This window comes from Panthera tigris, chromosome B4, assembly GCF_018350195.1.
Source record: "Panthera tigris isolate Pti1 chromosome B4, P.tigris_Pti1_mat1.1, whole genome shotgun sequence".
Lineage (NCBI taxonomy): Eukaryota > Metazoa > Chordata > Mammalia > Carnivora > Felidae > Panthera > Panthera tigris.
In genome coordinates this window covers 11711681-11732663 of record NC_056666.1, presented here as the reverse complement: position 1 = coordinate 11732663, position 20983 = coordinate 11711681, and the positions used below count along the sequence as shown (strand labels likewise).

The 20983-nt window shown below is 49.3% G+C and overlaps 1 protein-coding gene across 11 annotated transcripts in view; it reads right to left on the bottom strand.

Annotated features, from left to right (window-relative positions):
- Window positions 1-162: 162 nt before the first annotated feature.
- CAMK1D (calcium/calmodulin dependent protein kinase ID) overlaps window positions 163-20983 on the bottom strand; it is a 500855-nt gene continuing 480034 nt past the window's right edge. For 10 of the 11 annotated variants that reach the window (XM_042991049.1, XM_042991048.1, XM_042991050.1 and 7 more), the window contains 5 exons: window positions 16834-16946; window positions 15476-15554; window positions 8074-8161; window positions 6806-6923; window positions 163-5302 (listed from right to left, as the gene is read on the bottom strand). In XM_042991049.1, coding sequence (XP_042846983.1) covers window positions 5184-5302; window positions 6806-6923; window positions 8074-8161; window positions 15476-15554; window positions 16834-16946 — 517 coding nt within the window. In that variant the 3' untranslated portion in view covers window positions 163-5183. Of the gene's footprint in view, window positions 5303-6801; window positions 6924-8073; window positions 8162-15475; window positions 15555-16833; window positions 16947-20983 lie in introns of all 11 variants that reach the window. The other variant, XM_042991053.1, reaches the window with a different exon arrangement.

The following is a 20983-nucleotide window of genomic DNA, read 5'->3' as shown; positions in this document are numbered from 1 at the left end:
AAGTACAAAGGGTGAACGGAACAGTTTGTCCCTTTGGTGTAGAAAGATACAGACACCGAGAAGCCATTCCACACTTTGTCCACGAAACCAGACCTGGCAGCCACATGCAGCGGGCTTGGCTGCTGAATGCACAGCCTTTGGGTTTGCAGAAGCAGAGCCCCCCACCCCCCCACCCCGGAGCCAAAGCTGAGCCGCTGCAGCCGCAGCCGCAGGTGGTGGGGAAGGCCGGCCTGGAAGCGCTGCTGCTCCTTCGGGTCGGGGTCAGCACGGAGCAGGCGGCGGGCCGGGCCTTGGCCGGCATGCGGGGCCGACTTCACAGTGGGGCCGGGCTCTTGCGCCCTGGCCCAGGCTGCGGACCGTGATGCACTTGGGGCCACAAGGACGGTAGGGGCGGAAGGGGGCCTGGGCTTCTGTCTTCCTCCTTCTCCTCCCTGCCCGCCGTCCACAGGAGAGCTCTTCAGGCTAGCTCATCTGCAGGCTGCCTTTCTTGGGGTCTTCAGGAAATAAGCCCCCTCCCCCTTTTCGGACTTTGTCCAATTCGCCTTTGCTATCTCAACATTTTCAACTCTGAAAACCAAAGGGTTGGAACCCTTGTGTGCAAATGTCAGGTACGTTTGCAGCCGGGTGCCCCCTCCCCACAAAAAATGGTGGGTTCCATACAGGTATACACCTTTTCTTTTTTTTGAAACAAACTGAACAGTGTTTGGTCTGGAATGTGTTTAAGGAAAAGGCAAACTCTGCTGAGGGAGGGGGGACAGAACGCGGAATAGTACTGGTTCAGAAGAACATGCAAAGGTTTCGTGCATCGGTTGAATCAGAGGGCCTTCGTTTCATTTGCCAGAAGTGAGCGTGTGACCCTGGGAAAGAGTACATCTTAGTTCTGCTTATGAAATGGGAGGATCTGCCCTTTGCTGGCCCTTGCTTTCCTTTTGCACAGCCAAAGGAAACCCTGGGAGTCACACAGAGGAGGGGGTGTTGCTGGCTGTAACACAGAGGCAGTCACCCTAGCTCTCCTGTCTCCAGCCCTGGGGCCATGGTTCCTGCCTGGCTTCTCCAGTGCAAGGAAGCAACCCTACCTAAAGCTCTGGGTGGGCCGCAGAGCCCTGGTGGCCAGAGCCTTAACATGCTGAGTCATCCCCACTGGAAATGGTCTTTTCTTTCTGTTGAAAATTACTCATAGAATGTCAAATCCCAATGGGTAAATCAGATGAAGCTGTCACTCCTCGAGAGAGAGAGGGTCAACCCCCTTTCAGGAGGGGTCAGTTGGGCTCCCTCCCCTTTGTCCCTGGTGTTCTTGACCTTTGTTCTAAAGGGGAGTTCCCCTCTCCCACCCACAACCCATCCAGGATAGGCTGGACACCAAGGTAGGTAAATGAACACGATGAGGTCAGTGCCTGGAAGGTAAATGAATCTGAGGGTCATATGCCAAGTCCCTGCCATCAGACAGCCAATGCTTCCTAAGTGCCAGAGTCTTGCCCATTGACCAAGCCATCTTGCTTTGCCCCATGGTGGACTACTGAGTTCCTTGGACATTGTGCTGACAGCTAGTTGGAGAGTGGGACCCTCTCAAAGGAGATAAGCTCTTGTGTGGGGATATGAAACTGCTCCCTGCTTGTGAGGTGGGATTTTAGAAGTGACCAGAATCATTGCCATAGTCAACAACACTAAGCCACACATGCTTTTTGGTTTTTTGTTTGTTTGTTCATTTGTTTTTTGGTATGCTTTCTACATGGCTCTTTTCTTTAAAAAGGAGACATGAAGGGGAACATTATCCTGCTGTTCTCTTATGGGGTCAGAGGCAGTAGGAGATGGTAAGACCTGCTGCCACAATGGCCATGCACTGTCCTGGACTAGTTGTCAATCTATCTGGGCACCTTCTTCTTTTCCCAAGGGCTTTCTGTGGCCCTGTGTGCTCCCCGTAGGCATTTCCTGCCCTCTCAGATCCAGCTGCCTTTACCCCATCCCAACCCAATACCCCAGGCTGCAGTGTACTCACTGAGGGAAAGCAGTGAGCAGTCCAGACCCCAGGGTACCCTGCTTAAGAGCAAAAAGCAGCTGGTCATGTGGGGGCCCCATGTGGGCGAGCACTCACTGCTCATTCCAGACCAGTGATGGCTTTGCCTGTTGCCTCACTGATGAGATGAAAAGTGGGGAAGAGGAGGAGGGACAGACAGGGCAGCTGAGAGAAAGACCACTCAAGGATAGTTCAAAATGTCATATTCAAATGAAAAAAAAAAAATCCACTAGCTCTGAGAAGCTGAGGAGACCAATGGTGGGGGGAGGGGCTGGGGTTGAAAGGAAGCCTGTGATGGAGCTGGTGGCCATCTGTTAGCCTCGGCCACATGCTGGCTTCCACAGCGAGTGGAAGCTGTGGGCACGTATGAAAGGCTCAGCTACGACTGGCGGGATCTGACATCAGCAAGGGTCCCGGGATTTAGCCACCCCGCTCGGCAGGTCTTAACAAAAGGCACATTCTGGGTTTATTTTCCTCTCTTCCTAAAACGATAGGAAATAACCTAAGTCCAGTGGCACTGCGACAGAATGGATTTGCCTGATGTCAAGTTCAACAGAGTTGGCTTTTGAGCGGAAACCTGTCCCTACACATCACACTGTGTTGTTGACGCATTCCAGGCCAAGCGCAGCCACAGGCTCATCTGAACTACAAAGAGGACGCTGGCCACAGGGCCTCATCTCCTGCCTGTTCTGCACTTCTTGGTGAGACATACCTTCAAACTAATTGAATAGAAGGTACACCCCAAATATCAGCTCTAGGAAATAATCTAATCACCCATGAGAGAATTTGGCTTCAGAAGTTGCCCTCCAAATGCAACTGACTGCACCTAGTACAAGGTGCAAAGAACGGATAACCAGTCAGGCACACATCACAGGTACCAGATTTGGGCACATTATCACCCTGTTACATCTAATTCCTTGTTTTCTTGTACTGTAGAAACAGAAACGTTCCATTATACTTGTTCATAAGCAACACCCTAATAAAGCCCCTGGAGAGAGACCACAGTTTTCTGATACTCTGTAATATTCACGCCATTTTCCTTCTGCGGGCATGGCATTGACACTTATCCAACTCACACAATACCTGCTTCTCAACTCGGTCTATGGTCATCTTATAGACTTTTTTAGGTTTTTTTATTAATCGTGAAGAGCGACAGCCTGATTTTCGCTCTGGATGCATGTGTGGCAGATGCCAAGTGGGATTCCTGCCAAGGGGCTGGGTGCATATGATGCATGTTGGGTACAGGGTAGACCAGCTGTCTTCCTGTCTGCTCTTATACGTACCTGTACTGCCATACTAATGGAGGCAGAATGGAGCTGCTGAGCCTAGAAACATGGTGTGTATGTGTGTGTGTGTGTGTGGGGGGGGGGGCGTGGCTATCACTAAATATTTGGCCTGGACACAGGCATAGGTGTGGCTTGACCACAAGACGGCTTGACCAACAGGACCTGCTGAATGTGGCTAGCTATAGGAGAAGGGCAGGAGGACCACAGCCAGTAGAGTTGTTGGGCCATCAGGCAGACCTACAGGGACTCATGGCAGGCTTGAGGCTGACGGTGTGAAATGCAGACTCATGGTATTATGGTGGGCAGGGGGTCAAGGGAGGGCTTTTGCAAACCTAGCATTTGGAGCCACCTGCAAGCCTCTGCAAGAGAGCATCCTCAAAGCCCCCTTGGGAAGTGGTTTGCCCTGGGTTTCACGCCATGCTCTACCCTGCACACCTATGCATCACATGGGTAAACAACGCTGCCCGCTTTGCCTGGGACATTGCCAGTTTTAGCAATGTAAGTTCTACTTCCCAAGAAATTCTTAAATCCCAGGCAACTGGCACCTTTGGTGACACCACCACTACGGGTCTTTGGTTTTCAGACTGCCCCGGTCAGAGGGAGGGCTGCGAGTGCTGGCTGGCCATCACCGCGCTGGCCAGTGTCCTGCTTGCCTGGCAGGTCACCTCTCCTTACCACCCCAGATAAATGGACTCTTTTCCAAGGCCACTTCCCTCTCCTCGCCTGGGTAACATTCATAGAAGAACGGGGTAAAAATCTGCAGAAACAACTTGTGTGAGTTGGAGGCCATTTTAAGTGTAAGATTAGAAATGCATTTTTAAAAAACAGAGAGAGAGAGAGCGCGAGAGAGATTAACTTTAAAACTGCATAGCTGAGAGCAGACTTTTCTGTGTTACCCTCGTGAGAAATATAAGCTGTGTGAGACATTCCCTTTAACCAAAATGGCGTCTGGTTCCTTCTGGAAGGGAGGCTCTTATATCTTTGCCGGGTGGGCATCTCCTTCACAGCAAGTGAAGCCTCTGAAGTTTAGCTTTAGTCTTGGGGGAGCAGGCTTCTTTATTTCTGACCACTGACGGTGAAGGCCCCTAGGGTCTCTGGTTGGCCAGGGGCATGCTGGAGGGGCTGTTGGAAAAGGTCTTCTGCACGTTCCCTCCCCAGGTGGCCCTGGAGACAAGGCAGCCTCACTGGACTGCTGAGTTGTTTTCTTAAAGAGCTGCCTCTCCAGGGAAGGGGAGAGAAGGAGGAAAAAATAGAAGTAAAGTGCACTCTTCGCCTTGGAGACAGATTCTCGATCCTCTTATTAGAATTTTTAAAAATACCTTTACATTCCCCTTGGAGGGAAAAAAACAAAACAAAACACCTCTCTTAAAGGTTAACATAAAACTCAACTACTGATAAGCAAAAGATACAGGTCATGTGACTAAGAAGTAAAGATCAGAAGGGCATGTTTCTTAAAGGGTAAAAAATAAAACCCTAATGCGCAATATTTACCAAGACTTAAATAATCCAGTTGAAACCTTTTTTGTCATTAATGAAAAAATACAACATAGACGGTTCCCCAAACCTAGAAGAGCAGAAGTGACGACGGTTGGGAAAGAGGACGAGGGAGGTCCGTTCTATCAGAGCTTTGCAAGATTCATATGTACAGCACCAGATCCTATCACGTCAGCTCCCTTGAGTCAGTACAGTTTGTGAGAAACGAACACTTCAGAATTGCAGTATAAAATATGGCCATAAAAAACTTCTGTCTTCCAGTCCTGTGCAGGAAGGCGCACCATGCAAGGTGGGATCACTCTGGAGCGGCTGGTGGCGCTGGCGGCCCCGCGGGGGCAGTGGGGGCCCCCTTCCCCGGCCCCGCCCTTGGGCCCCACCTCCAGAGCCAGTCACTTGCTCCCGGAGTGCACTGTGGTCACAGTGGCGGGCCTCGGTCTCCGCTCCGCCCCCACTCCTGAGACCCCGGATGAAGAAGAAATGAAACTACAGAGCGTGGAGGGTGCCAGACCTGCAAGGGGGACAGTGGACACAAGGGAGTCGAAGCTTCAGAAGAAAGTATTCGCTCCCCTTTCCCACTCCAGGGTTTGGGGGGACGGCGAACTCTTACACTCCTGTCTCTAAATGTTCACCTACCTGTAGGAAAACCTTTGCAATGTGTCCTTGAAATGCTTTCTTCCTAGACACAACTCTTCCCTCCTGTTCTAGCTCTGACGCTGCTGACTGCTTTGTATTTGAACATGACATGGTTTGGCATCCGTAACAGGGTAGGTACCACTCACCGAGCACTCACTATGTACTAGGCTGCAGGCTAGGTGTTGAATACATACTGTTGTTTATAACAGGCCCCATGAGTAGAGGTTTGAGGAGTGAAGACAGAATGTGATCCCTCTGCCGACCCATTTTGTGTGTGGTCTGTACTCCTGGCTAAGGACCAGCTGTGACACAGAGCACATCGAAATGGGGCCGTTTGCCTCTTCCTCCAATTCCAGCAGCCCCGGCCTAGAAAAATTGCTCACACACCGCCCTACTATGCTCCCTGAGAGTATGCGGTGGCATCAGAAAACACTGATGTGGGACGAGTATCCCGCAGCTCAGCTCCGGTAGCATAGTTCCCGGTGACCTTTACAGGCTCCGACGCGGGGAGATCCATTAAATGTGGGTCTACCACAGCGTGCGGTTGGGTCAGGGGACGCGCATGGAGATTTCCAGGCAAAACGGACGGGCTCACATTCCCAAATGAGATGGGATGACTATTTAGAGAGGGAGGGAACCCTTTTCTGAGGGTCATGGGATGGAATGTGATGCCCAGAGGGGGACCAAGCTGAAGGGTTTCAGTGATCAGGGAGATGAGGGCCAACAGGGACCATCAAGGCAACTGCCCTGAGGGGGACAGAAGCCCCTGAGATGGCCTACTATGGGATTAAGATAAATAGACCAGGGAGCGGTGGGGAGTAGGGGAGAGAAGTAGAGTATGTTACATGCCCTCAATGATGTAACAGCCTAACACAAAGATGAAAGTGAAATATTCTTACTATTACTCTGACTGCAAAGCCAGTGCACATCATATAATTCAGCTCCAAGCATCATCCTCCTCATCAAAAAGTAGGTATTAAAAGCCAATGAGATCAGGCTGTCACGAGTCTCTGCCACCCTTTCCTCAACCCCTAAGAATGACGCGCAGCGACAAGCGAACCTCGGGGGAAGGAGACGGATCCGAAAGTATCTGGGCTCTTGTCCAGACAGGTATGGCTGTGCAGCGCTTGAGCCACAGATTTCCCATCTAAAAATGGAACTCATCATACCTACGGCTGTGTGTGTATCGAATAATTAAACGTTTCGAAAACATTCTTTAAAATTAAATAACGTCCCAGGGTTGCTGGGGGACATGCCACGAGAGGAATTAAATCAGAAGTGCCTGACACCAGGAGCTCACAAAGGACTGTGCTCGCCTCCCCACCCCAGATCTGTCTGACACGCCAGTTGGAAAGTTCTGTCTTTGCTACATACGCACAATCTTTTTGGCTGGCCAAACTGAGGCTGCTTGAAACGCTTGCATTTGAACTGTCCAGGCTGCTGCCGAGATGGAGTTTCCTCATGTGTCTCACAACGGCCGTGGCATTAAATGCTTGCTGAAATTTAAGAAAGGGAAAAAAGGCAGACACAATAGTCCAGCTAATTAGAAAAGACTCAGACTGTGTCTGGTTGTTTCTTCTTACTTACCCCAACCATTTTCAGCTTCTTAAAACGTTCTCATGATACTTTAGAAAGGAAGCTTGTCTTGCCCCTTCTTCCAAAACGATGCTAATGTTTTGCACCCCTCACCCCCACCGAAATGTTTTTTGGAGATTTAAACAAATACTCCTCTTTAGACATAGTAAACGTAGAGGATAAATGTAAACCAATACTCTCCGTCATTTAAGGGAAGTGACTTTTAGAATAAAAGGTGTATTCTAGTAAGACGGTCTCTTAAAAGGTGATGCTTTAAGGTAGTTTTAATTTTCCTATTATTAGTGCTTGTGTCCTAACTAATAGCATTTCCTCCGAATAAAGCAGGTTAGTGGAATTAATTTTGTTTCCCCGCACTGATTAGAACATAGGGTTTGGGTAACCAGTCGATGACCAGGAAAGCTCAGTGGTATAACTCCATCACATTTTTAGCCGAAAATATCGATGAGTTCAACTCAGATTCCCTGTCTTTCCCCGCCCCCTTTTCCTATCACTTTCATAAAAGTCAGCTAGTCAAAGTTCCAGCAGCAGAAAGGAAGACAACAGGAATTATGTTCTTAAGAAACAGCAAATGAGTAAGGGCTGACACTATTGCTATTTTTGAATCACAGAGGGGAAATATTAAAGCCATACTTCATCCCTCCCACACCACGACATCCCCTTTGAGTCTTAATGGTTATCAGTTAAAATTAGCAAGATTATTTGGGTGAGGCTCTGGGGACTTTCATCAAACTCGGGTGATAGTAACCTTGAGAAATAATAAATGCTCCAACTGTAGGGCAAGTTTCATGGGGGTGGTTCAATTCATCGCAAAAAAATTTTTTTTGAGGTGGGGGAAGGGCAGAGGGGGAAGAGAGAGAAACACACACAGAGTGAGAGAGCGAGAGAGAGAGAATCCTAAGCAGTCTCCAGTGCTGTCAGCTCAGAGCCCGATGCAGGGTTCGATCCTATGACCCTGGGATCATGACCTGAGCTGAAATCAAGAGTTGGACGCTTAACTGACTGAGCCACCCAGGTGCCCCTCATTGTAAATGTAATGAGCCCAAGACTTACTCTCCATTTGCTTTTTGCGAAGTTCTTCCGGATCTGGGCACTGACAGACTCGTGGATGTTTTTGTTGAGGGCTGTGTCACCAGCGATCCTGAAACAGAGGCAAAGATGCTTCTTCAAAAGGGTTTCTTGAGGGGTGCGGGGTGCGGGGTGCTCTGACACCGGGTCGCACACTGCTTTCCCAGGGAAGCCCCAACCCCGTCCCTGTCCTGAGGTTCACTGAGAGGGTGGCTTCCCGCTGCCCTTCCAGGCTGTGTGGCTCTTGTCTTACATGCACACCATCTGCCACCACCACCAAGTCCTGTCCCCCTTCTATACTCAGCACCCTCCCAGAGATTCGCTGACCTCTCTGCCTGGTTCCCACTTCTTCCCTTTCGGCCCCAATTCCTGCGACATCAGAAGCCACAAGGCAACTTGAATCCAGTTTTCCCTCCTTTCCCTCCGTCTCCGTCTCCGTCTCCACCAGCTCTCCACCTGCAGTTCTGAGGTCCCACATGTGTTTCCTGCCTGGTCTGACCACCAGATCCCTGCCCAGGGCCGTCTTCCCAGCTTTCTCCTGCTAGAGGCCCCTTCCTTCTGCCCTCTCCAGGCCCTCTGCATCACGGACCTGCTCACATCCCGGGCCCAGAGCATCCTTCTGGTCCTTTCCAGCAGTTAAGCTCTGCCATGTTCTCGCCTATACTTCCTCCATGCTCAGGGAGAGGGTGCCCAGCCTCAGCTCAGCCCTGCTTGCCAAATCTTCCCTCACATTTCCTGTAAGAATTCTCTGAACTACCAGGACTGGATCCACTCTGCGTTCAGCTGGGTCCCTGATATTACTGGCCATTAGTTCTTGCTTGCTCCATTAGCCTTCCACCAGCAGGGAAGAGGGTGGGTCTGCTTTTCACCTCTGTCCTTAGAAACTACCTAGGAATTACCCTCCTCGTCCTGTGACTTCCTCCTCCTGCTTTACCACCTCTCCTTCCCTCCCTTCCTCCTCCCTCCTCTCATCTCTCGGCTTACAATCTCCAGGCTCATTTGGTCACCTGGAGGTCACTTGCAGCTCATTCTTCTCTCACACACTCCCCTCAACCTCGACACCACCCCTGCTCTACATTTAATCACCTGGCCTTCTCCCCTAGTTTCAGAGGAAGCTGTGTTTTGCTCTCATTCTTTTTTGCACTTAGAACCTTCGGTATCTTCCCTTTCATTTTTTAAAAAGTTTTTGATGTTTATTTTTGGAGGAGAGAGAGACAGAGCATGAGTGGGGAAGGGAAGAAAGAGAGAGGGAGACACAGAATCCAAAATAGGCTCCAGGCTCTGAGCTGTCAGCACAGAGCCCGACGCAAGGCTTCTCACGAACCGTGAGATCATGACCTGAGCCGAAGTCGGACGCTTAACCCACTGAGCCACCCAGGCGCCCCATCTTCCCTTTCATTTAACACCAAACTGTTAAATTCTAGGCTGGTATCTGTTACCTATGAAATCATTTTTTGCATCTGAAAAGTTAAGGGGCAGAGAGAGAGATGCCAGGAACACTGACCATCCTTTCTGGCTGGAAGATGACTGGTTAGTAAGGAAGTGAGGAAACCTGTCATCTCCCAGACCCAGATGGCCCTGAACCCCAAACAGCCTAGATGCCACAGTATTATGTCCAACTGTTTTGGGGACATGAAAAGAATAAGCTTAGGACTTCTTCAGACAGATTACCCCCGAGGAAAAATCTGTCCCCACCCACCCAGCCTTTCACTTTAAAATCGAAAACATGGTTGATGGATGTGATGTTTAGTCTGTGCCAGGCAGGGCCCAACTTTGGAATGCGGTCTGATATTCCCGCTCCTCCAACCATAGGCTCTGTCTTTTTCCCAGCGGGGCTGCAAATCCTTAGTCAAGGGGACACTCAGAAACTGACTCAAGAGAACCAGGTTTCCAATTCCAACGACTGCCAATCGCCCCCTGTCCCCAGACACACATCAATGACACAGAAACAGACTAGCGGGCAAATCCAAGGAACAAGGTTAGCGGACTGCAGACATCTTTATTAAGCTCTTCCTGCTAGACAATTCATGTGAGTGTTTCCTCCTGCACTGTTTCTAAATGCTACATCCTCAGAAAAGAAGGCCAATTCCAACTCATTGGTGGCCAGTGCTTTCTTGGAAACGAGCAGGCAGAAGTGGTAGGAATACGGGGTTCCTTGGGCCGAGCACCACCGCAGGGCAGAGCGACGCTCCAAACCAAACAGACCCGCGAGGGGGTCAGGGAAACTCCCTTCTTTGTGGGCTAGCATGGGCTGAGATGTAAGGAAAATGCAAACTTCCAATTATTTTAGGAATGTTCCATGCTCGCTTCCCACAGTCCCGGGGTGTGCTGTAGCTGAGTAAGACCAGGCAGGGCAGACGTGGCCCAGAGGCCCCTGTTGGGGCACTCTCCTTGGGGAAGCGAGGCCACCTTGGCCCATGACCGCACACGATCTTCCTCAAATGGGCACCGCCATGGAAATGGTTACTGCTGCTCACGAGCCAGCGACATTACAATGACAACATATGACACTCACAATGCTCGGTGTTCCTGGCTTTAGCATGATTCATCAGCAACACCAGAGGCACAGAATCTTAGAATTTAGAATTGGAAGGGACTCTAGTACCTTGATGGTCCTAGGAATTGAATGATGCCTCCGACACAGAGGAATCTCCTTATAAATCTGTGCACGCACACACATACACACATACACATACACACACACACACACACACACACACACACAAAACTATGGCGCCCACATTCCATTCCTATCTCCCTTGTTTCTACTTTTTTAATATTTGATTTTTAAGTAATCTCTACACACAGCGTGGGGCTTGAACTCACACACCCAAGATCGAGAGTTGCGTGCTCTACTGACTGAGCCGGCCAGGCACCCCACCTTGCTTTCCAGTTTTAACCTCATGCTAACAATGCAGATGGCATTCGTATAAATCACACTTTGTGAGGTCTTTCTTGCTCTCTTTCTCCACACCCAAATCATCAAACTCATCTCTCCTTGCCTTCTGGTGTTTTTGTGTTCTGTACGTGGTCTGCTGTACCTCTATAGGTCTGATTTTGCATTTTTCTAGCCACTTTCTCAGGACAGGCTTGGTGATGCTGCCGTGTACCCCCAGAGACCAGTTTCCCAGACTCCTGGGCTGCTTCCCAATTCCTACGGTCAACCAGAGCTCGGCTGGCTGGAGCCCAGAAGAGGGGAGGGGACCCAGGAACACTGAGGAGAGGGCTGCAGATGCCACCCTGGCCTGGCCAACACACGATGTCCCCTCCCAGGTGGACACATTGCCAAGTGTTGCCTGGGGCATGGATGCCCAAGAGTCACCACTTTGGTTTCCTTGTCAATGCAACTAGAGACAGAGGTTCAGAACTCTCCGAACCAGATGAACAAACCCCATCAAGATGCCTCCCTGTAAGAAGGAACGGCTCCCATCCTGCCACTTGCCAGTTCCTACCTTTGGCCAGCAGCTGCAGGCTGCTGGTTCCTCACCATGTGCCGCCACGAGAAAGCCGTAGCCTCTCATGGCAGGGGCTTGGGAGGGGCACCTGGGTGGCTCAGTCGGTTAAGCGTCCAATTTCAGCTCAGGTCATAATCTCCTGGCTCGTGAGTTCTAGCCACACGTCAGGCTCTGTGCTGACAGCTCAGAGCCTGGAGTCTGCTTCAGATTCTGTGTCTCCCTCTCTCTCTCTGCCCCTCCCCCACTCACAAAAGCAGATGTCTCCCTCTCTCAAAAATGAACAAACATTTAAAATTTTTAAAAGATCAGGGGGACACAGGAAAGACCTGTGTCCAACCACCCTACACACAGACAGCTCTGAAAGGAACCCTGTCCTGTCTGGCACGGTCTGTTTTGAGTCTGAGGAAAGGGGTCTGGGACTTCCAGAGCCCCTCCTGGCTCTTGGTAGCCTTGATTCAGCCGGAAGAGCGAGCGCAGAATAAGAGATCATGTTCTCTGGATATAATCGATGTGCCAAGAGCACAGCTTCTAGAATGATAGTGTTGATAAAGCTGTGCTCCCTGGAATAATTACCCCACTTTCTGCCAGCTCTCTGTTGAATCAGGTGCTCTCAGCCCGAGCAATTTTACATAAAAGAAACAGGCATATCATAAATGCAGGCAGTGGGGCATTTCAATGATGTCTGAGTCAAGTGCATTCATTGGTACCATTTTCTAATGTTTGACTTCCTGGGATTTTTGAAATGCACGTAAAAAAAATTGTAAAGCTTTGGCAAAAACCCAGCTCTACAGTACAAAGACATTAATTTGTGCAGCTCACACGCGGATACGCGGATACATCGTACCGTGACCCAGGCAGATAACTGTGAAGTCTCTGTCTCTAGCCCGACCCCCTTCCTGGGCTCCAGACTCACTCGGCAAAGGGCCCCCACCTTCAGCACCGGGACAGAGGGCTCCTGGGCCCTCCCTCCTGCTCCTCACAGTGGAAGCATCTCACCCGCCCAGGCCCTCCCCCTGGCACCTCGGGAAGGACTTCAGACCCCTCTGTCCCAGCAGCGCTCTGCCCCAAGCTGCGGCTCCCCACCCCTCAGTGTGTTCTCCATCCTGCTTCCTCCCTGTGGCTCCGGACAGGCCCCCTCCACCCTTCTCTGGGCCATCCCCCACTCCGCCTCCAGTCCGCACCTCCCCGCCAGCCTCCCTTGCCCCATGGCCAGCAATTCGGCCTCTCTTCTGCAACCGGTTGAGCTTTCTGAGACACAAATCTCATCACCTGGCTTAAAACCTGTCAGGGGCCCCCACCGCCCAAAGGGAAAATACAAATTACTTCCTACGGTCGTAAATTCAGGGCAACTCCTATAGATCAGAGATCTGTTAGGTGCTAGGTCCTCTTATTTGTATTATTTGTATGTCACGAATCCCTTGAAAAGCCCTGCAGGATATACACTGCTGTCATTTATGATTTCAGTCTGACACAGGGGCCCACAGAGCTCAGGAGCCCGCAGATGCAGTAACACATATTCTACCATTCCTGGTCTTTGGGAGGGGGGTAGCTGGGACCTGCCCTCGAGCAGGCTACCCCAGAGAACTCTGCCGGCCATGTCTTCCTTCTCGTGCCCTCCCACCTCGCTCCTGTGCCCACGCCCCCTCCAGGAACCTGAGAGTGGTGGCTCCAGGACAGAGGTGGGTTTAGGCTCCTGAGCGAGGCCCAGGCCGCTTGCCCCGCCTGGAACACCTCCCCTCCCTGGACAGTCTGGGAAGGCCTTCTCTCAGGGAGACTCGGCCCCTCTGGAAGGCCTCTGCCAGACCCTCTCCCTTCTTTTGTTCGTCAAAAACACCTGGTGAAGGAGAGACCAGGTCTCAGCGGGGATCCTTCCTGTCTTCCACACAGCGAGGCCGGATTAGTGGACAAGTCCTAGGAAGGAAATTGCTTCCCTTCTTTAGAGGTTCTCTTTTTCCTCTTCTGTCAGAGCATCTCCAACGTCTTGTACGTACAAAATAAGCACGCGCTGGGGTGTCATGTACGACACGATGGCTATGGTTCTAAGAGAGTAACTCCTAAAAGGTCTCATCACAGGGAAAAGAAACTGGGGGAGAGGGTACCTATGTAAGCGGATGGATGTTAATTAAACTTATTGTGGTAATCACTTGACAATACATACAAATGCCAAATCCTTACGCTATATGATAGACTTAAACTTATACAGTGTCCGTCAACTATATCTCAACAAAACTGGGAGAAAACAGAGTTTCATGCAGCTTTAAAGGCCGTATGACTTCAGGAGAAATTCCCCTTAACAGCACGCAAGAAAACTGCCCTGCCCCCCACTCTCATCCCAAGCATTTCCTCCAATTGTTGATAAAGTAAGAAAAAGCTTTACTAACTTTATTGCCTCATACTTTAACCTGCTGTCCAATGTAACTTATTAAAATCTATCATTTATATAAGCTGATTAAAATATGTACAATCAAATCTACCTCCTTATTCAGAAACATCTTCTCCTTCCCTGCAGCCCTTCCTGTCTTCCTTTTACTGGTCTCTACAGGGTGGTGGTGAAGAGCACTTATTTTGAAGTCAGTTCTGGCCGGAAACCATTCTGGCTTCACCACTAGGTAGTGGTTGTGCAGTCTTGGCTAAGGATAAGTTAGTTACCTTGTCTCTCTAAATTGATTCTCTTATCTCTGAAATGGAGATAAAACCTACCATACAGAGCCATTATAAAGAAAAACATGAGATGATATGTTAACGCAATGAGAACAGTACCTGAACCAGAACTCATGCTCCATAAATGACAACTGTTGTTATACATTAAGTTACAGATCTTCCTTGACTTACCGTGGGGCCAAGTCCCAATAAATCCATCAGACGTTGAAAATACCATATATCGAATGTGCATTTTAAGACACCTCACCTACCAAACATCAGAGCTCAGCCCAGCCTACCCTAACCGTACTCAGACCACTCACTTTAGCTTATAGTACAGTTTCTACTGAATGTGTATCTCTTTCACACCGTCGTAAAGTCAAAAAAATCATCGGGTTGGGGACCGTCTGTGAAACCAGGTCATGAAGCTCCCCTGAGAAGGTCCCCTTTGGAAGACTAACCAGCGTGTGAGACTCTGGAGGAAATGCTACAGGGTAGAATAGACAAGGGGGCAGTTTTCTCGAATGCTTTTTAGGGGAATTTCTCCTGAAGTCGAAGTCTGTTTGTTTTCATCAGACCACATATTCTGCCATTCCTGGTCTTTGTTTTCAGATGGCTGCTCCTGGCAGTTTAATGAAAATACCTTAATGAAACATTTACTATGTGCCAGACATTGTGTTAAACCCTTCACAGGCACAATCTCAATTATTTCTTACATCAGCCCCGTAAACTGGGTATCACTGTTCTCATTGTAAGGTAAAGAAAATGGAGGCTCAGAGAAGTAAAGTATAAATGCAGAGTCACACCTAGGGGATCGTGAAGCTGGGTTCAAACCTGGTAAGTGGCTTCAAGGGCACTGTGGAGAAATGTAGTCATACACAACACCATGCACTAGCGATAAATGCCTCTGGGGTTGAAGGCACACGAAGATGAAAAGCATCTTATGAGGAGAAGAATAACATCAATTCACTTCCCTATTGAACGGTAAGCTCAAGGAATCAAACTCCAATCTGAATGACTCCTTGAAGAATGACCTTCAATAAAAACGATCCTAAAATACTTGATGTAAAATGAAAACCCTACAGCTACTTTTTGTACGCTTCGCTTGTCCTCCATGCATTCAGAAGACTGTGTCCTGAGGGAACAGAGTAGCTCGAGTGTCGCCTGGGGGACGGGGTGAAAGCCACTGGCTGGAGATGAAATCATTCCACAATTAAGAGCGGCTAAGAGGGACTTTACTCTGGGAAGGCATCAGATGGCATTAGGTCCTTCTACTGGGTCATTTTTCTTACCATGGGTGCCGAGCGGCTTGCTCACAAGTGTATCTTTTATTTGGATCTTTCTCCATCAGATTCCGAATGAAATCTTTTGCTGTTCAAAAAGAAAGCACAAGGGGTGGAATCAGTCTGTGGCTTGTGATGTGACAATCTGATGTCACCAGGCCTTCAGGAACATTGTGTGGCACATGAAAAACAGACCAGCCCCTCCCATGCCCCCCAACCCTCTTGGGTACCTGGACATGGGAGGCAGGCGGGAATCAGTGTTTGGGGGAAAGGGAAGCCAAGACTTGGCACTCTTAAGAGGTGACACTGCGAACGAGGAGGCAGCCAAGCCAGGCGTCGGACCCAGCCTTCCCAAGTCAAAGCCCTTCTCTGGCAGCTGGTGACATCTTTGGTTCAGAGATCAAACGTCTTTGTTATCATATGCCTCTCCCTGAGCTCACTGCTGCCAAGAGAGCTGCTTTGTTGACGTCCTCTCTGTGTTTCAGACATCACTGATTCAACAAAATCCCCAAGGCCTCTACCAAGGCCACCAGGTCCTGGGCAGGCCCTGTGGATACACAGCCCTCCAGGAGCCCCCTCACGGCCCACTTAGCCGATCACGATGAACATGCAATTTTGCTGAGGAATAAAGCAGGTGTTTCCAGTTAGGAGGAAATAACTCAAATAATAAAATGCGATATCTGAACAGCTCACTGGTAAGTGCAGGGCTCTGCCCTATTTATTATTTCATTTAATCCTTGCACCACCCGCTTTGGTAGGGAGGAGTATTATTATCATCCTGACCTCCTCAGGAAGACACTGAGGCTTGAGAGATTCGTCAGTTTACATGAGCCTTGGTTTTGATCTTTATCCCTGAGGAGGAAATGGTGAACGGCTCTGGGAACGTTTCAGTGTGGCACAGGAGCTGAGACGTGGGCTCTGGCATGAGGGCTTGGGTTCAAATCCCAGATCTGCCACTTACTAGCTGTGTGGTTTCAGTCAAGGCATTTCACTTCTGGGGCCTCAGTTAATTCACCTGTCAAGTGGGGATAATAGTAACACCTATCGGATAGGTTGTCCTGAGGACCAAGTAAGCTAGCACATGGGCACAATAAGCACTCAATAAATGTTAGCTGATACTGGTTCAGTCCTGGAGCGCCCAGATCAGGGCACGGCTAAGAGTGGTGGAGGAGTCAGTCCCGTCCCTCAATCTGGCTCAGGTCAGACGTCCCCAGCCTATCTTCCACGTGGCAAGTCAAGTCCAAGTACGAAGCTAAGGAAACGTCCTTGGGAGCCTCAGGACCACTCCGAACCCCCCAGGCCTGTCACAGTCAGGTGGTCTGGACGTAGGGTCCCAGGGGCCACCCCTGGGGAGCGGAGATACCTACCAGAGTCAGAGATGTCGTCCCAATAGGGCGAGTCAAACTCATATTCCGCCTTGAGGATCTGCTCAAAGAGCTTGGAGTCATTTTCATCGTAAAAGGGAGGGTAGCCGCAGAGCCTGGAAGACAAGACAGTGTAAGGATCTGTAGTGGCTGCACATCTATGGCGGCGGCTGGACATTCTGCATGGAAGGAAGAGCCATTTCCACCCAAACTGAGAAAACCTGCTGTGCGTATGTTACAAGTACCATGTGAGCAAAGAAATCACACATTCTATGGGCAGAGGCGGCACAGAGCTAAAACTGTGATTTGATAAGTGGCAAAGAGGTGATGATCTAAAGTAAACATGCATGTAAGTCCACCTTTCCATGTTACTAACCAGAGCCCCGTATACTCCCAAACCAACCCCCAAACCTTCTGTGTGCAAGTGCTTCTCATCTTATTGTCTGTAATACTATCCCCAGCAGATGATGGGTTGGTAACCAATTTGCCACAAGTTCCCCTAAAATGCACATTACCAACCTACCATGCCCAAACTGGGTATTTGGAAGGTCACAGTTTGGGCCATTAATATACAATAAATATAAAAGCAGAAGACGGCACAAATCATAATGCTATCACCCCTCTTCCTCCGAACCCTTTCAAAATTGATCTTTACAAGATTATATTAGGGTGTTGGTGCAAGCCACATACAGTTCTGGAGGTACCAACAGTCAGCTGACCAACCTAACAGGAGTGAAAATGTTTCTTAGATGCTCCAAATACAATTCATCCCATAAGACCATGGGTTCTCAGGCAGTCCTGCTTTCTGCACTGATGTGCATTACCAGGCCATGATGCATTTTCTGGACCAAGATTTCTTCATTTGAACATGAGGAGGCCAGACTAGAAATTCCTAATGTTCTTCCTGGCTTTAAGATGCTGTGGCTCTATGATCCCCCCGTTTCAACTTGTTTGCATGGCTAGGACACCTAGGGAAGGATCCAGTACATGCTTGAGACCCACATGGGGCAGGGGCAGGCTCTGGTCGGGACTGGACATCCAGGAAGGGGTAAGATAGAGTCTGGAGCTGCAAGGGATGGGCAGAGCGGGAGGCAGGGCTGGATTCTAGAAGTCCTGGACACAGAGCCACATGGCTGGTTCTGGGCCCACGTCAGCCTGGCGGGTGACAGCTGCAGTGGGAGTTCTGCCCCCAGACGAGCCCTGAACCTCCCCCCATAGCTGAACTTTGTTCAAAACACGGCTCCAGCATAGAGATCCATTTAATGAGAACAAATGAACAGGAATCAACAGGCCTGTGAGGGATTAGGCTGTCGGCAAAGAAGAAACTTAATAAAGGTTCAAAACGCTGGGTTGGTACATTCATTTTCAGCTGCTCGGGCTGTGACACAGGGTGTCACCGGTCACGCTACCCAGGGGGAAGGCTGATGACATTTTTAAAGGCTGTGAGACGTTTTGTGGGCCGATAAGTTTCAAACTCATCTATCCCCACAAGGTTGATTTAGGGGCTAAGTGCCTGGAAAATTTCATTTTTAAAGATTTGCTGCTTTTGGCAAAATGAGTAAGAACCAGGGTTCTGAAACCACGGAGCACATGTTTCACTGCCCAGGAAATGCTGGAGCCGCGAGATGGATATGTAAATGTTTCCCATAATGAGGATTTGGGCTAAATGACATGTGCATATTAGGAAAAACAGACAGAGCAAAATGTTAGTTCGTCTTGGAAAATAACTGAATTTTAGATATGATAGGTTTTTGTTTATTAACAGCTGAGTGTGTTTTACTTTACAGTTTGGCTTTCTTTCCAAGGGAAAAAAAAAACCTTTAAGAAAATTCCAGGAAAGATTTATTCTTCTTAGGCCAATTTTGTTAATGTATATCCCAATTTCTTGTATTTCTTCTGGTTTTTAAGCTCTTTTGGACGGGGGATAGAATACCGCTTATGTGGGTATACTGAGGATGTAAGGAAAGGACGCAGATCTAGCTTGGAGATGAAGTTAACATTAAGAAAGAGGATTTTAAAATAAGGATTGTAAAGGAAGAGAAGGACAAATAGAAGTTGTCGAATCTTCCTCAGATCTAGAAATTTCACAGAGCTCCCTGGCCAGGCTATTTCATTAGTAGGTTTGTGTGGAGGGTCCAAATAGGAGAACAAACAACTCTGAGTGGTTTATCTCCATATACAAGAACACTGACTTCTGCAGTCTAGACCTACTGGCAAGTGGAATCTCTGTGTTCTTATTTTATATATCATACCATTTAAATAATGTACAAATTATCTCACCATGCATAGTCAAAGACAATAAAGCCATTCCCAATGTTCTAGACCTAAAAGTCTGTGGTTCAGAATGAACATCTGGGGCGCCTGCGTGGTTCAGTCCATTAAGAGTCCAACTCTTGGTTTCAACTCAGGTCATGATCTCATGGCTCCTGGGATCGAGCCCCACATTGGGTTCTACACAGACAGCACAGAGACTGCTTGGGATTTTCTCTCTCCCTCCCTCTCTTTCTGGCCCTTTCCTGCTCACTCATGCCCTCTCTCTCTCCCTCTCTCTCTCTCAAAATAAAAAAATAAATAAACTGAAAAAAGAAAAAAAAATGGGAACGACATCTAAACTTACCAACCCAACGATTGATGGTCATGCCCAATTATAGGCAACACACATTTCCGGGGCTCATCGATTTCCTCCATCCCAGCCTTAGGACGGTCATCCAAGGGGAACCCTTATATCTTCAGTCTTTCTTACTATGCCTCTTGTCTACCTGTGGCACATTCATGCAAATGTACTGCTGGATTCTACTTTAGTCTTGACTGAGCACTTGTTTTAGGTAAAAAGTGCCTCTAAGAGCTCTGCTGTATGATCTCATTCAAACTTCAACTCCCCCAGGAGGTGTGGGTCCCCAACACCTCTGTTCACCCTTTAGAGCCACTTTCCACTCTGCTTTGTGCCCTGGGAGGCTGACCTGTATGGATACTTGAACGAGGGGTGAACTCTGACATCTGATAGGAGGTGGCCAATGGGGCCTCCAGGAGAGATGGTGAAGGAAGGGGGGAGTCAGGGATGGGATATGTGTTGGCCTGGCTGCTCTCATCCAACGCTCAGGCTGGCTACACCTGCTGACTGAGGGCCACTGCTCCCTCTCAGGGAGCAGACTCTACCAGGCACTCCGCCTCGGATTCTGGAAACTGTTCCCCATCTCCCTTCGCCACCTTGGATCTAGGGGTGTTTATGTCTCAGTCGCTAAGAAGCCTGGGGTCACAGTCCCTTGCACAATTGTCATTTTAAAGGCGAAGAAACTAATATGCAGCAAAGTCAGGACTCGAGGCCTATCCATCTGATTCCAGCTTTGTGTTCTTAAATATTTTGCTTTTTCACTCAAGGGAAGAGAACTGAGAATTGAACCTTATGCTGCAGCCTTGACTTTGAATCCTCTCTGTAGGTCATTTAGTTTGCCCACCTGCCCCTTCATCTGCAAGTAGAACCCAGTGATTGGACCCTACCTTTCTAACCCCCTTTCCTATGCTCTGGGTCTTGTGCGCTAAGGTGTTCAGAGTTGGTTCCCCACTGGGCACTTTTTATTTCTGGACCAAGGTAAAGGCATGTACTTTACCTGGGCTACCCTCCCCCTTCACTTGCCTCTGGTACACCCTTGAAGACCAGTGGAGCTATTACTAGGAAGACCTAGCCCCTTTCTGCCAGGTGGGGTAGGTGCTCTGCTCTGTGCCCCAGTGACAGTGGGCAACACCCCCAGTGACACTTCCTACACTGCACACTGCCCTGACCTGTCCTTAAGGTAGGACCATGTCTTAGGTCTCACTCTTGTCTTTGGATTCCCAGTGGCCAGCCCCAGGTCCACTCATAGCAGATGCCGAGTAAATGCTTGGATAAACAAATGTGCTCTGGAAGAAGAGGCTGCACCGTTGGCTGTTGAGCCCCCGGGCTGGGCTTTGAAACAGAGATAAGGATCTAAGATGTAGGACAGCCCCCCACGTCCCCAGCCCAGAGAGTCCTCGAAGATCCCACCTACACTGACTCCTGTCTCCTTTACCTTCCCCTGCGGGAGGCAGTATGCTCTGCATCATTGACAGACATTCCAGAAGAACTCAGTGTGCAAGGCCCGGTGTTGGGAGCAACCTGGACTGTCTTTGTAGAGAG